Genomic DNA, 15,282 nt, shown 5'->3' on the forward strand with positions numbered 1-15,282 from the left:
AGAAGGAACCTCCCTTTCTGACCACCCCCAGCAAGCCCACTCCTTTCTTCCTCCCCTGGGGCCTCGGGGTGAGGCCTCCTCCTAGGTGAGCCCACCTTCCACCTCCTCCAGGACTTCCATGAACCCTAAGCCCCTCCTTCCCAAAAGCAATACATAAAATCCTCTTTGGGAGGGTAAGTAGGAGACACCATTCCCCAGAGCAGGGTCTATGGAACACACTCCAGCCAAGCCTCAGACACACACTTGGCCAACATCACAGCGATGCTTCCCATCCCGGCTCCTTCCACAAACCCTGGGCCTGCCTAGCCTGGCTGGGGCAGGCTCTACGGCACCAGCCTCACGGCACGTAGCTCACTCACACACCCTTGCGGGTGTCTTGGCAACCCCACATGATAGAGCAGGAATTGCGATGATCCCTCCTGCCGAGATGAAGAGTGGGGAAAGGGATGGGCAGTGCCGGGCCAGGCCCCAGGTGCCGCGGGCCCATCCAGGCTTCTGTCAAGGAAACATCCTTCCAAAACTGCTGTCCTCTTCCATGAAGGCAAAGCTCCTTCACCCACCCATGGATGCCAGGTCCTGCGGCCCTTTTTAGAGGTGGCAAATGATCCAGCCCAGCCTGTGGAATCCCCTTCCTCTGGCTCCAGGAGGCCATCCCAGCCCAGAGCTGCCTTGTTCTCTCCTCTGCCCAACCTCCGTGCCCCACCCCCCTGTGTCCCTCTAAGGGTTGCACATCATCTAGACTCATACCATACCATGGACACAGGACCACATGCTGTACACACACACACACACAGTCCACAGAGGCACCAACCCCTGACACACACACATATGTACACATACACACAGCGTATGGATATACACACCTCTGTGACATACACACAGTCCAAAGAGACACAGACCTCTGTCATGCACAGACACAGATCCTCTGATAAACACACACACACACACATCCACACAGACACACATGGTCCATGGATATATGCACTCCTGTGACACACAGTCCACAGAGACACAGATCCCTGACGTGCACAGACACAGATTCCCTGATACACACTCACACACACACACACATCCACACAGACACACGTGGTCCATGGATATATGCACTCCTGTGACACACAGTCCAAAGAGACACAGACTCCTGTCATACACAGACACAGACCTCTGACACACACATAAATGAACAATCACATAAAGACACAGACACAAAGAGACAGGGTCACCCAAACTCCCACAATGACATGTCTGCTGTCAGGCAGGAACACAGGCACGGTACAGAGTCAACAGAGGCAGGAGGGAAGCCTAGATCTATAACTGAGCAGTGACATTCTTAGTTCATCTGCCGCTACACAGTCGCACATCAACATGTCTACACTCACTCTGATGCTACACAGTCACTACATTCCATGCACTCCCAAACTCCCACACAGGAACCCTGGAACACCTACACGCTCACAACCACACAATTACACCCTGTCTACCCAGGGCAGTCCCCCCACCCCACACACACATCTTCACACCAGGGACAAGGCCAGTGTCAGGTCACCCCCAATCCCAGGAACTCCAGATCCTGGAGTTGCTCATACAGTCAATCCCACCCTTACTCCCTTTGCCTCCCCCCTCCCTCCCTCCCAGAGCTAGTCCAAGAGTTGAACAAAAGCCCAGCATCCCCCTCCCCCTCTCATCTCTCCTTCCCTCCCCTCCTCCCTGACGTCCAGCCCCTTTGTCCTGCCACAGCTGAGCCCGAGCAGGAGTCTGGGCAGAGTGGCAGGAATATTGAAACCCAGGCTGCCAGGGGTGCAGGCGGCAGGCACAGCCGGGAGTGGTTCCTGCAAGAGCAGCAGCTGCAGAACACCTGGGAGAGGGCGTGACCAGATAAGCACCAGGTATGAGGGGGAAGGGCTTAAGACGTAGAGCTGCCTGGCTGTGTGCTGTCAAGCCTGAGCATGTGTTTCTGTGAGCTGGTGTGGGTGTGAAAAAGACAGAGATGGTGGCATGTTCAGGTCAACTTCTACAGGCTGGGTCCCTCAGTCTGCGCCATGACCCATGGCTTGAAGCGCTTAGACTCAGCTGAGATGGGAGAATGCCAGTGGAGCCCTACCTGGGAATCCCTACCTTCCATGTTTTAACTGGGTGTCCTTCAACCCCCAGAATGGGAATTCCCAAGTGGAAACTGGGTCTGAAGTCTGTGTGTGTCCACAGTGCCCACCAGCATCCAGGACGGTAGACAGCAGTGGAATGAGTGAAAAAGTAGTGGTGCACTTCCCAGGAGGGACTCCCTCCCTCCCCCCAGGTACCCCCTGTGTCATGGGACATCTTTACAGGGAAAAGTCCTTCTTTATGCTGATGAGACCTGCCCTCTTGAGTCTCAGCTCACTGTGGCTGCTTTCTGGGCCAGCGGAAGATAGACTGGGGACAGTATGCTCTGATGACCTGCCTCACCTCCTCCTGCTGATCCTGGGCTGCGCCCCAGGACACGTCCCCACCTTGGCAAGTGTAGCAGAGTTGCTAAGCATGCAGAGCCTGGAGCCAGGTGGGTTCAGGGCCAGCTCCTCTACGTGGGCAGAAGTAGTTAACTTCCTTGCCCACCAGCAAGCTCATTTCTTGTGATGCTGGGGCAGGGGATCCACCACTCAGGATGATCCGCCACAAGCGGTGAAAGCCAGGACGACACTGGGCAGAATCCTCCAGAGGCGTGCAGCCGCTGGGATCAGGAGAATGAAGCGAGAGGCAAGGGGTAGAGGGAAGAACTGAGCTCCTCGAGAGTAAGCTGCCACACAAAGAGCGAGCTCCCTATCCCTGGAGGTGTTAAATACAAGCGGAGGCTCCTCGAGAGTAAGCTGCCACACAAAGAGCGAGCTCCCTATCCCTGGAGGTGTTAAATACAAGCGGAGGCTGTATTTAACGGGCAAATCACAACCAGTGTGGGAGAGCCCTTCAGTAGAGCGCTTTCACAAACACGCCTCCTTTGATCCTCGCAGCAAACCTCTGAAGGGCAGGTTCAGGGTCTAAAGAAAGTTCTTAGGGTTGTGAGGTCTAAATTATGTACACGAAAACAATTAGCACACCCCGTGCTTCCTTCCTCTGGAGTAAAAACAGTGTAAGAAACTTTTACTGAGTTTGTAATATGTACATACTATGTACACTTTGTACAGTGTCCTATATGTGCTTTCCATGCATTCCCTTTAATAGTCACAAAGTCACAACAACCCTGTGGAGTAGGCATTATGATCCCATTTCAGACGAGATAATCAAAGCGGGGTGGGTGGCTGGGGTGGGGGTGGAGAAGATGAGAGGAGTGACTTTCCCAGATTACTCAGTGAGTCAGTGGTAGAGGCAGGATTAGAACCCCAACTGGTTCTCAGAGTTCTCTCCACACTCTAGCATCCCCCCACCCTTGTGCCTCTTTGAGAACACCAAGAGAACTCACTAGAGAGAGGGCCAACTTCCATCTCAGCCTGGGCTCTAACCTCACGCCCCAACCTCACGCCCCCTTTCCTCTGGGCCTGTGCACAGGCTTTTCTCTCTGCGGAGACATCCTCCCGCCACACCCTTCCCTTCCTTTGGTTAATTCTTTTTTTTTTTTTTTTTTTTTTTTTTTTTTTTGTCGTTTTTTCGTGACCGGCACTCAGCCAGTGAGTGCACCGGTCATTCCTATATGGGATCCGAACCCGCGGCGGGAGCGTCGCCGCGCTCCCAGCGCAGCACTCTACCGAGTGCGCCACGGGCTCAGCCCTGGTTAATTCTAACCATCCTTTTCAGTTTGAAGGTCCCCTCAGGGATGCCTTCCCCGACTCCCCTCCACCTGGCTTTAGCGACTCTTCTATGAGCTGCCCTAATACTCTGTACTTCCCCATGGGACCCCCCCCAGGACCCCCTCCCCCGCCAAGCCGTGAGCTCTGGGAAGGTGGGGACTATGATTGTCTTGCTCACTAAAAAAGGTTTTCAGTAAACTTGTTTAATACATTCACTCGTGCTTTTGAGGGAGGGGCTGACACTAAATAGAATGACCAGGATTTGGTCAATGGGAAGCATCTACAGGCGATCAGCAGGAGACACACACACACACTCTCTCTCTCTCTCTCTCTCTCTCTCCCCCTCCTCCCCCTCTCTCCTGTCATGGGCCTCCCTCCACAGATATTTTGTCCCGGTTCCAGGAACCTCCCAGCCCTCCCCCTCCAGACCTTGGGGCGGTAAAGGCTCCCTGCTGTTGGTAGCCACGTGGCACTGCTCTATCTCTGTTGGAGTCCCTCAACACTGCCTTGCTTTTGTAGATCGTTCCTTTATCAGACTCTCCTCAAATCACCCTATTTGAGAGCTTGCCATCTGCCTCCTGCAGATACTGATAGGAAAAAGCTTAGCGAATTTGGAAAACAGAAAGGCAATATGGCTGGAGTGGGTAAGCGAGGGAGAAAGAGTACGGATAACGCCGGGGCTAGATCATTGTGGCCACAGGAATCTGGATGGGCGGATGGAAGAATGACCGAATGAATGAACACATACAGGTTACGTTCGTGCATGCATAGTGAACTAAAGGAGGAATAAACGCATGAGGTGGGCCTGAGCTGGGCCTCCGGTCCCCCAACCCCGGACCGAGCCAGGTGGACTTGCCGACGCTACTTGTGTTCTCTACCCGGCAGGATGCGGGAGGCCCCCGGGCCGGAGGAGTCGGAGCCGGTCTACGAGGCGCCGTGCACGGGGTCATGCCACGCGCAGCGCGTCCTGCAGACCCTCAACGCGTACCGGCGGAGCGGCACCCTCACCGACGTGGTGCTGCGCGCCGGCGGCCGCGACTTCCCGTGCCACCGCGCCGCGCTCAGCGCCGCCAGCGCCTACTTCCGCGGCCTGTTCGCGGCCGGGCGGACGGAGCGCGGACTGGCTGTCGTGCCCGTGCCCGTGGTGGCGGTGGCGGCCGAGGCGCCGGGCGCGGGGTCGGCCGGGGCGGCGGCGGCGGCGGCGCTGGCCGTGGTGCTCGACTACGTGTACGGCGCGGGCGTGCGGCTGCGCGCCGAGGACGAGGCGGCCGCCGTGCTGGCGCTGGCCGAGCGGTTGGGCGTGGCGGGCCTGCGCGAGGCCTGCGTGCGCTTCCTCGAGGGCCGCCTGCGCGCCGCCAACAGCCTGGCGCTGCGCCGCGTGGCCGCCGCCTTCTCGCTCGCCTCGCTGGCCGAGCGCTGCGGCCGCGTGCTGCGCCAGGCCTTTGCTGAGGTGGCGCGCCACGCCGACTTCCTGGAGCTGGCGCCCGACGAGGTGGCGGCGCTGCTGGCCGACCCCGCGCTGGGCGTGGCGCGCGAGGAGGCCGTATTCGAGGCGGCCATGCGCTGGGTGCGCCACGACGCGCCGGCCCGCCGCGGGCAGCTGCGGCGCCTGCTGGAGCACGTGCGTCTGCCGCTCCTGGCGCCCGCCTACTTCCTGGAGAAGGTGGAGGCTGACGAGCTGCTGCAGGCCTGCGGCGAGTGCCGCCCGCTGCTGCTTGAGGCCCGAGCCTGCTTCATCCTGGGCCGCGAGGCCGGCGCGCTGCGGGCCCGGCCGCGGAGGTATGACCTCCGCCCTCTGCCCTCCGGCCCTCCGTTATTCCCGCGTTCTCACCCCCTCACTCGTTCTTTCAACACCCTTTAATGCACTTAGTTGCACCTCTTGAATGAAATTCGGTCATTCATTCAACATTTCATAGGCTCTGTGCCGGGAATTCTGCCCTTGAAAAGCTAACACTCCAATTGAGGAGATGTAGTGATCCCACACCCGACGCACATTCTTTCTCTTGTCCGTCATCCATAATTATGAGTGCTTACTCTGTGCAGGTCCTGTGCTGGGTGACTGGGACTTGGGAGTGATTTGAAAACACTTTGTGCCCTCCAGGAGCTCAGACTAGGCAGGGGCCTGGGAAAAAAATGGAAGAGGCCTACTTTCACCCTGGAATGCCAGGCCAGGAGGCTATGGGTGTAGTATAACAACTGTCTGTTACTCCCCAGGGATATAATACAGGGACTACACTGTCTTACCACTTGTATCTCTTACACTAAGCACAAGCCTCAGAGGAGTAAGAATTAATGACCCTCTTCCCATTAATAGCCAGAGGAAAGGTTGGTTATGGCAGTGTCCAGATGCGGGGAGAAAGGGCAGAGAGCATTGAAGGACCCTACTCTATGGTCAGCAAGAGGGTGCTGTCACCAGGCATTGGTTTATCCCCATGCCAGATTCATGGACTTAGCTGAAGTGATTGTGGTCATCGGTGGTTGTGATCGCAAAGGTCTTCTGAAGCTGCCCTTCACAGACTCCTACCACCCAGAGAGTCGGCGCTGGACCCCACTGCCCAGCCTGCCGGGCTACACGCGCTCAGAGTTCGCAGCCTGTGCTTTTCGTAATGACATCTACGTCTCCGGTGAGTGCGGGCCGGCGGGCCCAGAGGATTGGTTCATCGCCTTCAACACACCACCTCTTTTGTTTTTCCCTCCAATCAGGAGATGGGGGCAGGATTTTTCCTGATAACCTACAGTTATTGGCTGGAGTGGTTTGTAGCACAGCAGAGCCCATCACTGGAGTGACTCTGCCCTTTATTAAGCAATGTCAGCTTCAATTCATATTAGCATTAATAACTTCTCTCTAGCCTACTGTGTGCTGGACATTATGCTAAGAAGCTTACATTCGTTATTTTTAATCCCCCACTACAAGCCCATGTTACCGATGAGAAAACAGGCTCAGAGAGGTTAAGAATTTCACCATTGTCTTAAAAATGGCAAATCTAGGAGGAACACAAATCTGTTTGATTCCAACAAACTGTGCCTTCCCTGACATTCAGACCCTAGAAACTCAGAGAACAAAACACAGTCCCTGCTGCCCTGGAGGGGGAGACTTCATTTTACCACCAGGCAGAATGTGATGGAAACTCTCAGAGTCCCCAAATCATCTGGAATCCAACTCAGGGAATCTGGCTCAACTTCATGAAAGGGATGACTTTTCAGTTGGACCTTGAAAGTCGAAGGGAACAGTATAGACAAAGGCATGAGGGCAGGGATGTGCAGAAAGGAACCCCAGGCACTCAGGGCTCTGAAGCACATGTTGAGTGTATCCAGAAGACGAGGGGAAGCTATTGCAGATGAAGCAAGAGTCAAATCAGGGAGGCTTTGATTCTGGGCCTAGGTAGACTGTATTTAATGTTGTAGTGAACCGTGCATGCCTGCAAAGGGTAAAGAGCAGGAGAATGATCTGGGGAGGCCTCAGAGACCATCAAGGGCACACATTACCATGGACAATTTATCCAAGGCCACTGATGGCCTCTGGGCAACATGTGGGGCCTCTGCTGGGTGCCATTGGGAATACACAGAGGTGGGGGGTACCAAATATAGATTTGGCTCTGGCCACAGGCTCAGGCTGAGGAGTACAATCAGGATTATCCCAGGGGAAGCTGCTCCTGGGACCTGAGTACCCAGTCAGGATCCGCAGGATAGCCAGGCATGGCGAGGGAGAGTCCACAGCCTGCCTCCCCAGTACCTGGCTCCACAGGGTGTGTTGTGTCTTTCAGCAGCACTGATGCTGCTCTTGGGGGCCAGCAATGGTCAGTGGTTCTGGTTCTGGTTCTGGTCATTGCTCTGACAAAAGGCCATGTGATCTTCAGCAGGTCATTCCTGATTTCTAAGCCTCATCTGAGTTTCCTTTATGTAAACTGGGTATAATAATCCCAGCACCTCCTGGAGGGATGGGAACAGAAGTGAAATCATGAAGGTGAAAGCAGAAGTGAGGGAAGATATTGGTTCACCCTCTACCTCTCTCCCCTACCAGTGCAAGTGGTTCTGCTTTCCCTTGGACCCCAGCACATTGCTGATGCTTATTTTGGGTATTCTTTGTACTCTTTATCTTTACTAGAGTGTCCCCCTCTTTGTTTCCCTAAGCATACCACCACAAGGGACCCAGTGAGGATCAGTTCCTTCTTTCTGAATCTGTCAGGCCTCTGCAATCTCAAAAGTCCTAACTCAGACTTTCTCACCATTCATTCAGAGCACAATGTCTGGGTCACAGGCCCAGTGTCTTACACCAGCTTAGAGGAAATCCTTCCTGCTGTCTGCCATTCACCCTTCTTTGGATCTGGGGGCCCTTGTTTCTAGTTCTTTGGGGGTGCTAAAAATAACAAGAGGATCTGGGGGCAACAGCTGGTTCTCTCTCCCCAGGAGGCCACATCAACAGCCGTGATACGTGGATGTTTAGCTCCCATCTGCACACTTGGATCAAGGTAGCTTCCCTGCACAAGGGCAGGTGGAGGCACAAGATGGCAGTCGTGCAGGGACAGGTAGGCACACTCTGCGGCTGCTGCTCTGGGATCCAAAGTACAGACCTACGTATATTCTGGGGGAAGGCTCTCTAAGACCCCCTCTTTGTAAGAATACATCTGAGGCCCCCAAAAGGAAAAGGACTTGCCCAAGGTTACATAATAATGCTAATAATGATAATAGCAATCACTGTAATAGTACTGGCTAGTGGTCAAGGGTGTGGATTCTGGGGCCAAACAATTTAGGTTTGGATCTTTACTCTGCCACTACGGGCAAAAAAAAAATCTGCCAATTATCCCAAATTCAGAATTGCAAATAAAAGTGGGTCTTTGAATCCTTCATAAACTACTAGCTATTACTATTAAGCATCAGCTTGGAGCCAGGAATTTTACAGATCTGATCTGCATTCAGTACCCAGCCTGGAGACCAGTCTCACTATCCCTGGTTAAGGAGAGGAAATCTGCTCAGGGAGGTTCAGCAACTGGGTGGAGGCCACCCAGGTGGTGACAGCGCTGGGATGTCCCCAGGGTCGGTTTGGCCCACAAGTTGGGGTGGGGACAGTTTCCTGCTCACAGATTGCAGCAGTGGGGCAGAGATGGGCCCCGATTCCCAACCCCCCTGCCCGTGTCTTCACCCAAGCTGTTTGCAGTGGGCGGCTTTGACGGCCTGCAGCGCCTGTGCAGTGTGGAGCGCTACGATCCCTTCTTCAACACCTGGGTGGCTGCCGCGCCCCTTCCAGAGGCCGTGAGCTCTGCGGCAGTGGCAGCCTGCGCAGGCCAGCTCTACGTGATCGGGGGCGCCAGGCAGGATGGCATCAACACCGACAAGGTGGGCGCGGGCCTTGGGACGCAGGTGGGCACTGGAGGCTTCAGGGAACAGGCTGCTCTCTGCCAGGCACAGAGCTGGGCACTTTCATGTCCTCATTCGTTTTCTCACTTAATTCCTCAACAGCCCAGAGGAGTCACCCCCATGTTTCTGACAAGGAAATGAGTTCAGATAAATGACCCCAAGGCCACATGGTGGATCAGCAGCACAGCAGAAATTTTTAGAATTATGTGAGGGTAGGGGTGGGATTAGTTAAAATGTTTTTCCTGCATTCAAAAAAATCGTACAGTCCTGACTGAAAATTTAGAAAACACGGAGAAGTAGAAAGGAAAAAGCCACCTATAATCGCACCACCTAAGGATAACTGCAGTACCGTTGATATTTTGGTGCAGCACATTCCAGGCTTCCACTGAATTGACTTTCACTTTTCTGTTTTAGTTTTGTGTTCTTACTGTTAGTAAAATTTTGCATTCTGCTTTTTATTCTCATTTATGTATGAGCACTTTCCATGCTTTCAAATTCATAGCCATCCATGTCTGTGTAATATTCTGCTGGGTGGATAAGCCATAGTCTACTGATGTAATTTGCTGTTGTTGGACATTTAGGCTTTTTGTGAATAAAAATTAGTCTTCCACCCTGGCAGCTCCCTCCCTCTCCTGATGGCCTTACAGGCTTGTGGTCCTGGGACCTGAATCACTCCCAAATTAGGATCCATGTCCTCCTTATGCCCCAACCCCACTCCTCCAGCCAACCTTTTAGGAGCTGGGTTGGGTAGGAGTCCCCATTTAGCACTTTCTCTTGCAGCACTGATTTGTTCTGTGGGGGTCTCCAAGGAAACGATTGAGGAAATAGGAGTAAAGGTGAGCAGCCAGCTGGGTGCAGGTAGGCACCCTCAGCGATTGTTAAGAAGAACATCATAAACACCATGAGCCTGAAAGGCCAGTAGACAGCTGTAGGAATGGGGCTGCAAGACACCTCAGCTGTAATCTTGTCATGACCTCAGAGCACCAGAAGAGAGAAGAGAGTTGACAGTGTCTGCAGCCAGGAACACATCTCCATGGCAGGCCTGCTCTGGACCCTCTGTAGCACATGGCACCCCTATCTCCTAGAATATATACCTCTCCCAGCTTGATATGATGTGTTCATGTATAAGGCAACTGAGTTCTCCTCCATCAAAGGAGAGACTGTTCCTGAGATTGGGGGGGTGGGTGGGAGGTGGAAACACCAGGGAAGACTTTAAGGATGTGGTGGCATTTCAGCTGGACCTTGAAAGATGAGGAGGCTTTCAACAAAGGGAGTTCAGGGATAGGGGATAAAATTTAGAACTAGACTGAGAGCACTTGAGGGCAGGGACAGTGAGTCTCCTCTACCCTTGCAGACACTGGCTCAGGCCTGGTGGGCATTGGCAGGATTTTGTCATGCTGAATGAGGCCTCAGGAAAGAAGTTGCAGGGTGTGGGCGACAGGACAGGCAGGGGAGGCTTCGCCATCGCTGCTTCTCGCGACCCTCAGGTGCAGTGCTTTGACCCCAAGGAGGACCAGTGGGGTCTGCGGTCGCCAGCACCCTTCTCACAGCGGTGTCTTGAGGCTGTCTCCCTTGAGGACACCATCTACGTGGTGGGAGGCCTCTTAAGCAAAATCTTCACCTATGACCCTGGCACAGATGTCTGGGGGGAGGCAGCTGTCCTCCCTAGCCCTGTGGTAAGTGGAGGTCCCTGGGAACGGGCCGGGCACTGGTTCCATTCAGGAGAGTGGAGCCCACTTCTAAGGCTCTGGATCTTGCAGGTAGTGAGTCTTCTGTGTGACTCCATGCTACATGGTCTTACACAGTCCTTTAACTTTGTCCTCACAGTGATAATCACCCTTTTATTTCACAGATGAGGAGATAGACCTTAGAGAGGTTGAAGATGTGGCCCAAGTCTACCAATGAGGCCATGTTAAGGCAGAACCTAGAACCCCAGTTCCAAGCACTGTAACCTTGAATGAGGGGTTTGGTCTAAATGACCCTACTGTCTCTCCTGCCCTGAAGCCCACCAGCTGGTAGCCTATTATCGGGTGGTGGGTGGGCAAGGGACTTGCTAAGTACCCCTGCTCCAGTGATATCAGAGAAGGGAGGCCCAGATTCTGGAAGCCCTGCAGTGCCTTGCCACCCCCACCTATCTCCGTCTCCTGAAACTCCAGAGACTATATAGAGGTGTGGCTGGACTGGTGGTCCCTGCCAATTCTGACCTTCAGTGACCCCAAGAGCATGAGATTTCTGTCTTCTCTGAGTCTGAGATCCTAAGACGGTGGTGGTGGTAGTTATTATCATTGGTATGCTTCCTATGTTCCAGGCATTATGTAAGATGCTTTACATGCTCAACCCATTAACTGTTAGGAGAACCCTATGAAGAGGTACTGTTCTTCTCCTCACTCTGCTGATGAGGAACCTGAGGCCTAAAGACCAGAATTGACTTGTCTAAGGCCATTCATTTAGTAAGAATCAAGCTGGAGCTTGCACTCAGTTCCATCTAATTTCCTGCTCTCTGCCGTCCTGACTGCCTGTCATAGTCTGTAGGGCAAGTTTCTGTTATCTGGCCTGGTCAGCTAGGAGCAGAGGGAGCGCCAGGTTGGACCCATCCTTGGATTGTCTTTCTGTTTGTCTACCCAGGAGAGCTGTGGCGTGACTGTGTGTGATGGAAAGGTCCACATCCTTGGCGGGCGCGATGAACGCGGGGAAAGCACCGATAGGGTCTTCACCTTTGACCCCAGCACTGGACAGGTGGAGGTCCAGCCATCCTTGCAGCGCTGCACCAGCTCCCATGGCTGTGTGACCATCATCCAGAGCCTGGGCAGGTGACTCAGACTTGGACAGGCTGAGCCAGAAGTCAGAGAGGCAGGGAGAACTCAGGTGCACCACTCTCCTCCCCTTGTGGTACCTCTGTGTAAATAGCCCCTTAACTTATTGCCTCCTTTTCTTGCAGAAATAAAACCTTGTTGGGATTGTGTTCCCTAATGTCTGTGTTCCCTAATATCAGGTCCCTGCTTTTACTCTTTACAAAGCACTTTCATAAAGTCTTAGTCAGTTCAGGCTATAATAACAAAACACCTTAGACTGAGTAAATTATAAATAACAGAAGCCTATTTCTCACAGTTCTAGAGGCTGGAAAGTCCATGATCAAGGTGCCGGCAGATGTAGCGTTTGGTAAGGGCTCTCTGCTTCACAGCTGGTGCTTTCTTGCTGTGTCTTCACATGGCAGAAGGGGACAAGGCAGCTCCCTTCAACCTCTTTTATAAGGGCACTCACTAATCCTATTCATGAGGGCTCCGCCTCACTTCCTAAGTGACTTAATCACTTCCCAAGAGGCTCCACCTCTTAATGCTATCACATTGGGTATTAGGTTCTGACATATGAACTTTGGACAGACACAGACATTCAGACCGTAGCACATATATTACCTCATTTACTTTCATAATAGCAGTGTGGGCAATTTTTTTTTTAAACTATGAAATATTTTCATGCATAAAAAGCATATATATATATATGAGAAACAGTTCAGGAATAATAAATATCTGTGTTTCCATCACCTAACTGAAGAAATAGATGGTTACAAATGCCTTTCTAGGCCTGTGTCTAAACCTACCCCCTTCCCACAGGTAATTACTGTCCTTAAATTTGATATTATCAGCACTTTTTAAAAAAACTTTTAGTGAGCTAGTTATTATTATCTGCATTTTACAGATAAGGAACTGCCTTAAAAAGATGAAGAGAATTGCCCAAGGTTACATACTTAGTAAGGGTAGAGTCTGTGACTTAAGTTTTCATGAAGCTTCAGAACCTATGAGACACTTCTGTTCTGGTCAGGATGGTTCTCTCTAAACCTCCCTCTCCCATTCAAAAACCTAACAATGATAGAAAGAGTTAAAAACTAGAAAACTAAAGACAGAGGCATAAGCTTATAAACAAGCAAACACATCTGAGCACAAGAAACACCATAACTGAAGAACACTGACGAAGGGAGAAGCCCAAGCTCTGAGGTTGACTCTGTGAGATAAAGTCCTTAAAAACAGGATTCCAAACCAGGCTCATTACTAGAAGCTGGGGCCGAGGTGGGGCTCTCCCACACATGGAAGAAACTGAAACAACACAGAACAAAAACAGTTGTGGATCCCTGAGCAGCCATAGGGTCGAGGCTCATAGCAAACCGCAGGCCTAGGGTGGAGGGCACCAGAGCCACAGTCTTCTGAGAACCCAGCCACCTTGCCTCTGCACCTGGCCAAGTGAGATCCCCAGCATCAATGCCCCTGATACCATTGTAAGCACCCGGTGTAGCCTGGGGCTCCAGTGACAGCAACACAGGGAAGGGTGAGCTCAGAGGAGGAGAGAAAGGGAACAAAAGATGCCACAGACAGATTCTGCCAGGCAGAGGCCCAGCCATTCATTCAAGTTTCTGTGCCTGTGGCTCTGAGGCCTGGAGGAGCTGGCCAGGCCCCATCTGCAGGTTTCCATTTGCACTCGAATTGCCTTTTGAAGAGGAGCTGTCATCTGCTGCTCACATCTCCTTCTAGCACAAGGCCAGCCCCATACCCCTCCCCATCTTCCAAAGCCCCAGGGCCCAGTCTGCAGGATCTCTCCAGCTGGGGCTGGCCCATCACAGCCCAGCACAAAGGCCTGGGTCCCAACTGAGATTTGACTGGCCGATTATCCCAGATTAGGGAGCCTGTGACCATCTGGACACAGCTGATAATGGCAGCAGGGGGAGGGCGGTGGGGTGGAGGCCCAGCCCCACTGAGCCTGCCCACCCCCACCCCACGGTAACACTCAGGACAAAGCAAAGAAGATATTGCAATGCTTGCCTACCCAGGCACGAAGAAGGGCATATCCAGGGCAAGCTCTTCCTGAGGATGTGGGAATCTCACCTGGCCTGGTCACTTCCCTCACAAATGAGGAAACAGAGACTTGCCTAAAGTCACTGGGCTGGTGAATGGTGGCAAAGCCAGGATTCAAACCTGGGTCCAGCTGTCTCCAAAGCCTGATCCCTCCATGCTGCCTCGCCCACACTCTGCTAATCCAATAAATGGTGCAGCACAGGAGTGGTTGTATAGAAGCAGGAGGTACTATCATTTCCACCATGGAAATCCCAGCCTGATGGGATATCATCCCTGCCCTTAGGGGCCACCAACTGGATGAGTTAGGCTCACAGAAACACAAGCAGAAGATGACACTCCATATGTTCTAATCCCCAAGGACTACTGGTTAGATCAAGAGACCATATACGGAAGGTCCCCCTGGCTCCTAGTCTGCTGCTCTTTGGACCTCCAAGCTTTCTCATGAATGGGAGGGACTTTCACCATTCAGCAGGAAGCCAGACCACAAGTCCCAAGCACTGACCCTCTAGACACACACATTTGCCATCCTCTCCCCAGCTGATTATATAAAGACTTAATTTGTAGTATACCATCAGAAGCCATTGGACACAAATTTAGCTTCTTTTTTGAGCAGTTCTAACTATTTGTAAGGATTGATATTTTATGACTATTATTCTTTCTTAATGGTCTTCCAAAGAATAATGAGAAAATTTACTTATCTTTTTAAAAAATGAATGAAACTCATTCTATCTTGCAATTACTGTAAGGATTCATTGGATTCTTTCATAAATTTAAAACACATTTTGAGATCTTGATGAACTTATTTTTCCAATATCTTGAAACAACTTTGCTATTTCATAATCCTAAAAATTATTTCATATTACTCATCAATTATTCTCAACTATGCTAAACAAAACTGAAATAAGGAAATGGAAGAATGATGGTATTGCCTAGAAGGAAGATGCATAGTGAAATAAACCAGCACGATTACAGCATCCTTCAGTTTTCTTTTTGCATTTCCCAAAGTATTGTATGATTTTTCATAAGTCTGGAGACACTGGTTGAGAATTCAGGGTTTTTCATTTTCTATCCATAATGACAAAAGAGAAGAAAATTGACAGAAGAAGACATTTCACTTATTAGACAAATCAGAAAATAAATGCAAAGACACATAGCAGCACTCCAGTCACTAAGGATGATGGTGAAACTAGTCATGTAAGCAAAACCTTTCCTAGATCAATTTTCTCAAATTCAAGAGTTGGTGAGTGAACAATATATTTCTAAAGACAAAAAAAGAAATATGGTGTTTTTATCTAGTTACATCATCCAACAGAATGGATTTCATTACA

The 15,282-nt window shown here is 51.7% G+C and overlaps 1 protein-coding gene across 1 annotated transcript; it reads left to right on the plus strand.

The window, feature by feature from the left end:
• Window positions 1–4,641: 4,641 nt before the first annotated feature.
• Window positions 4,642–11,924, plus strand: KLHL35 (kelch like family member 35). The gene is made up of 6 exons (XM_063092408.1): window positions 4,642–5,534; window positions 6,195–6,379; window positions 8,163–8,281; window positions 8,901–9,089; window positions 10,598–10,786; window positions 11,736–11,924. Exons 1-6 carry the CDS (start codon window positions 4,642–4,644, stop codon window positions 11,922–11,924), a joined length of 1,764 nt encoding a protein of 587 aa, XP_062948478.1.
• The last annotated feature ends 3,358 nt before the right edge of the window (window positions 11,925–15,282 follow it).

This window comes from Cynocephalus volans, chromosome 4 (assembly GCF_027409185.1).
Source record: "Cynocephalus volans isolate mCynVol1 chromosome 4, mCynVol1.pri, whole genome shotgun sequence".
NCBI classification, from domain to species: domain Eukaryota; kingdom Metazoa; phylum Chordata; class Mammalia; order Dermoptera; family Cynocephalidae; genus Cynocephalus; species Cynocephalus volans.

Excerpts from the sequence above, each read along its gene's own strand:
- KLHL35 (XM_063092408.1), top strand. The coding sequence starts at position 4,642 with ATGCGGGAGGCCCCCGGGCCGGAGGAGTCGGAGCCGGTCTACGAGGCG. Across the intron at positions 6,380-8,162 it reads TAATGACATCTACGTCTCCG|GAGGCCACATCAACAGCCGT; the intron begins GTGAGTGCGGGC and ends CTCTCTCCCCAG. Across the intron at positions 8,282-8,900 it reads TGGCAGTCGTGCAGGGACAG|CTGTTTGCAGTGGGCGGCTT; the intron begins GTAGGCACACTC and ends TCTTCACCCAAG.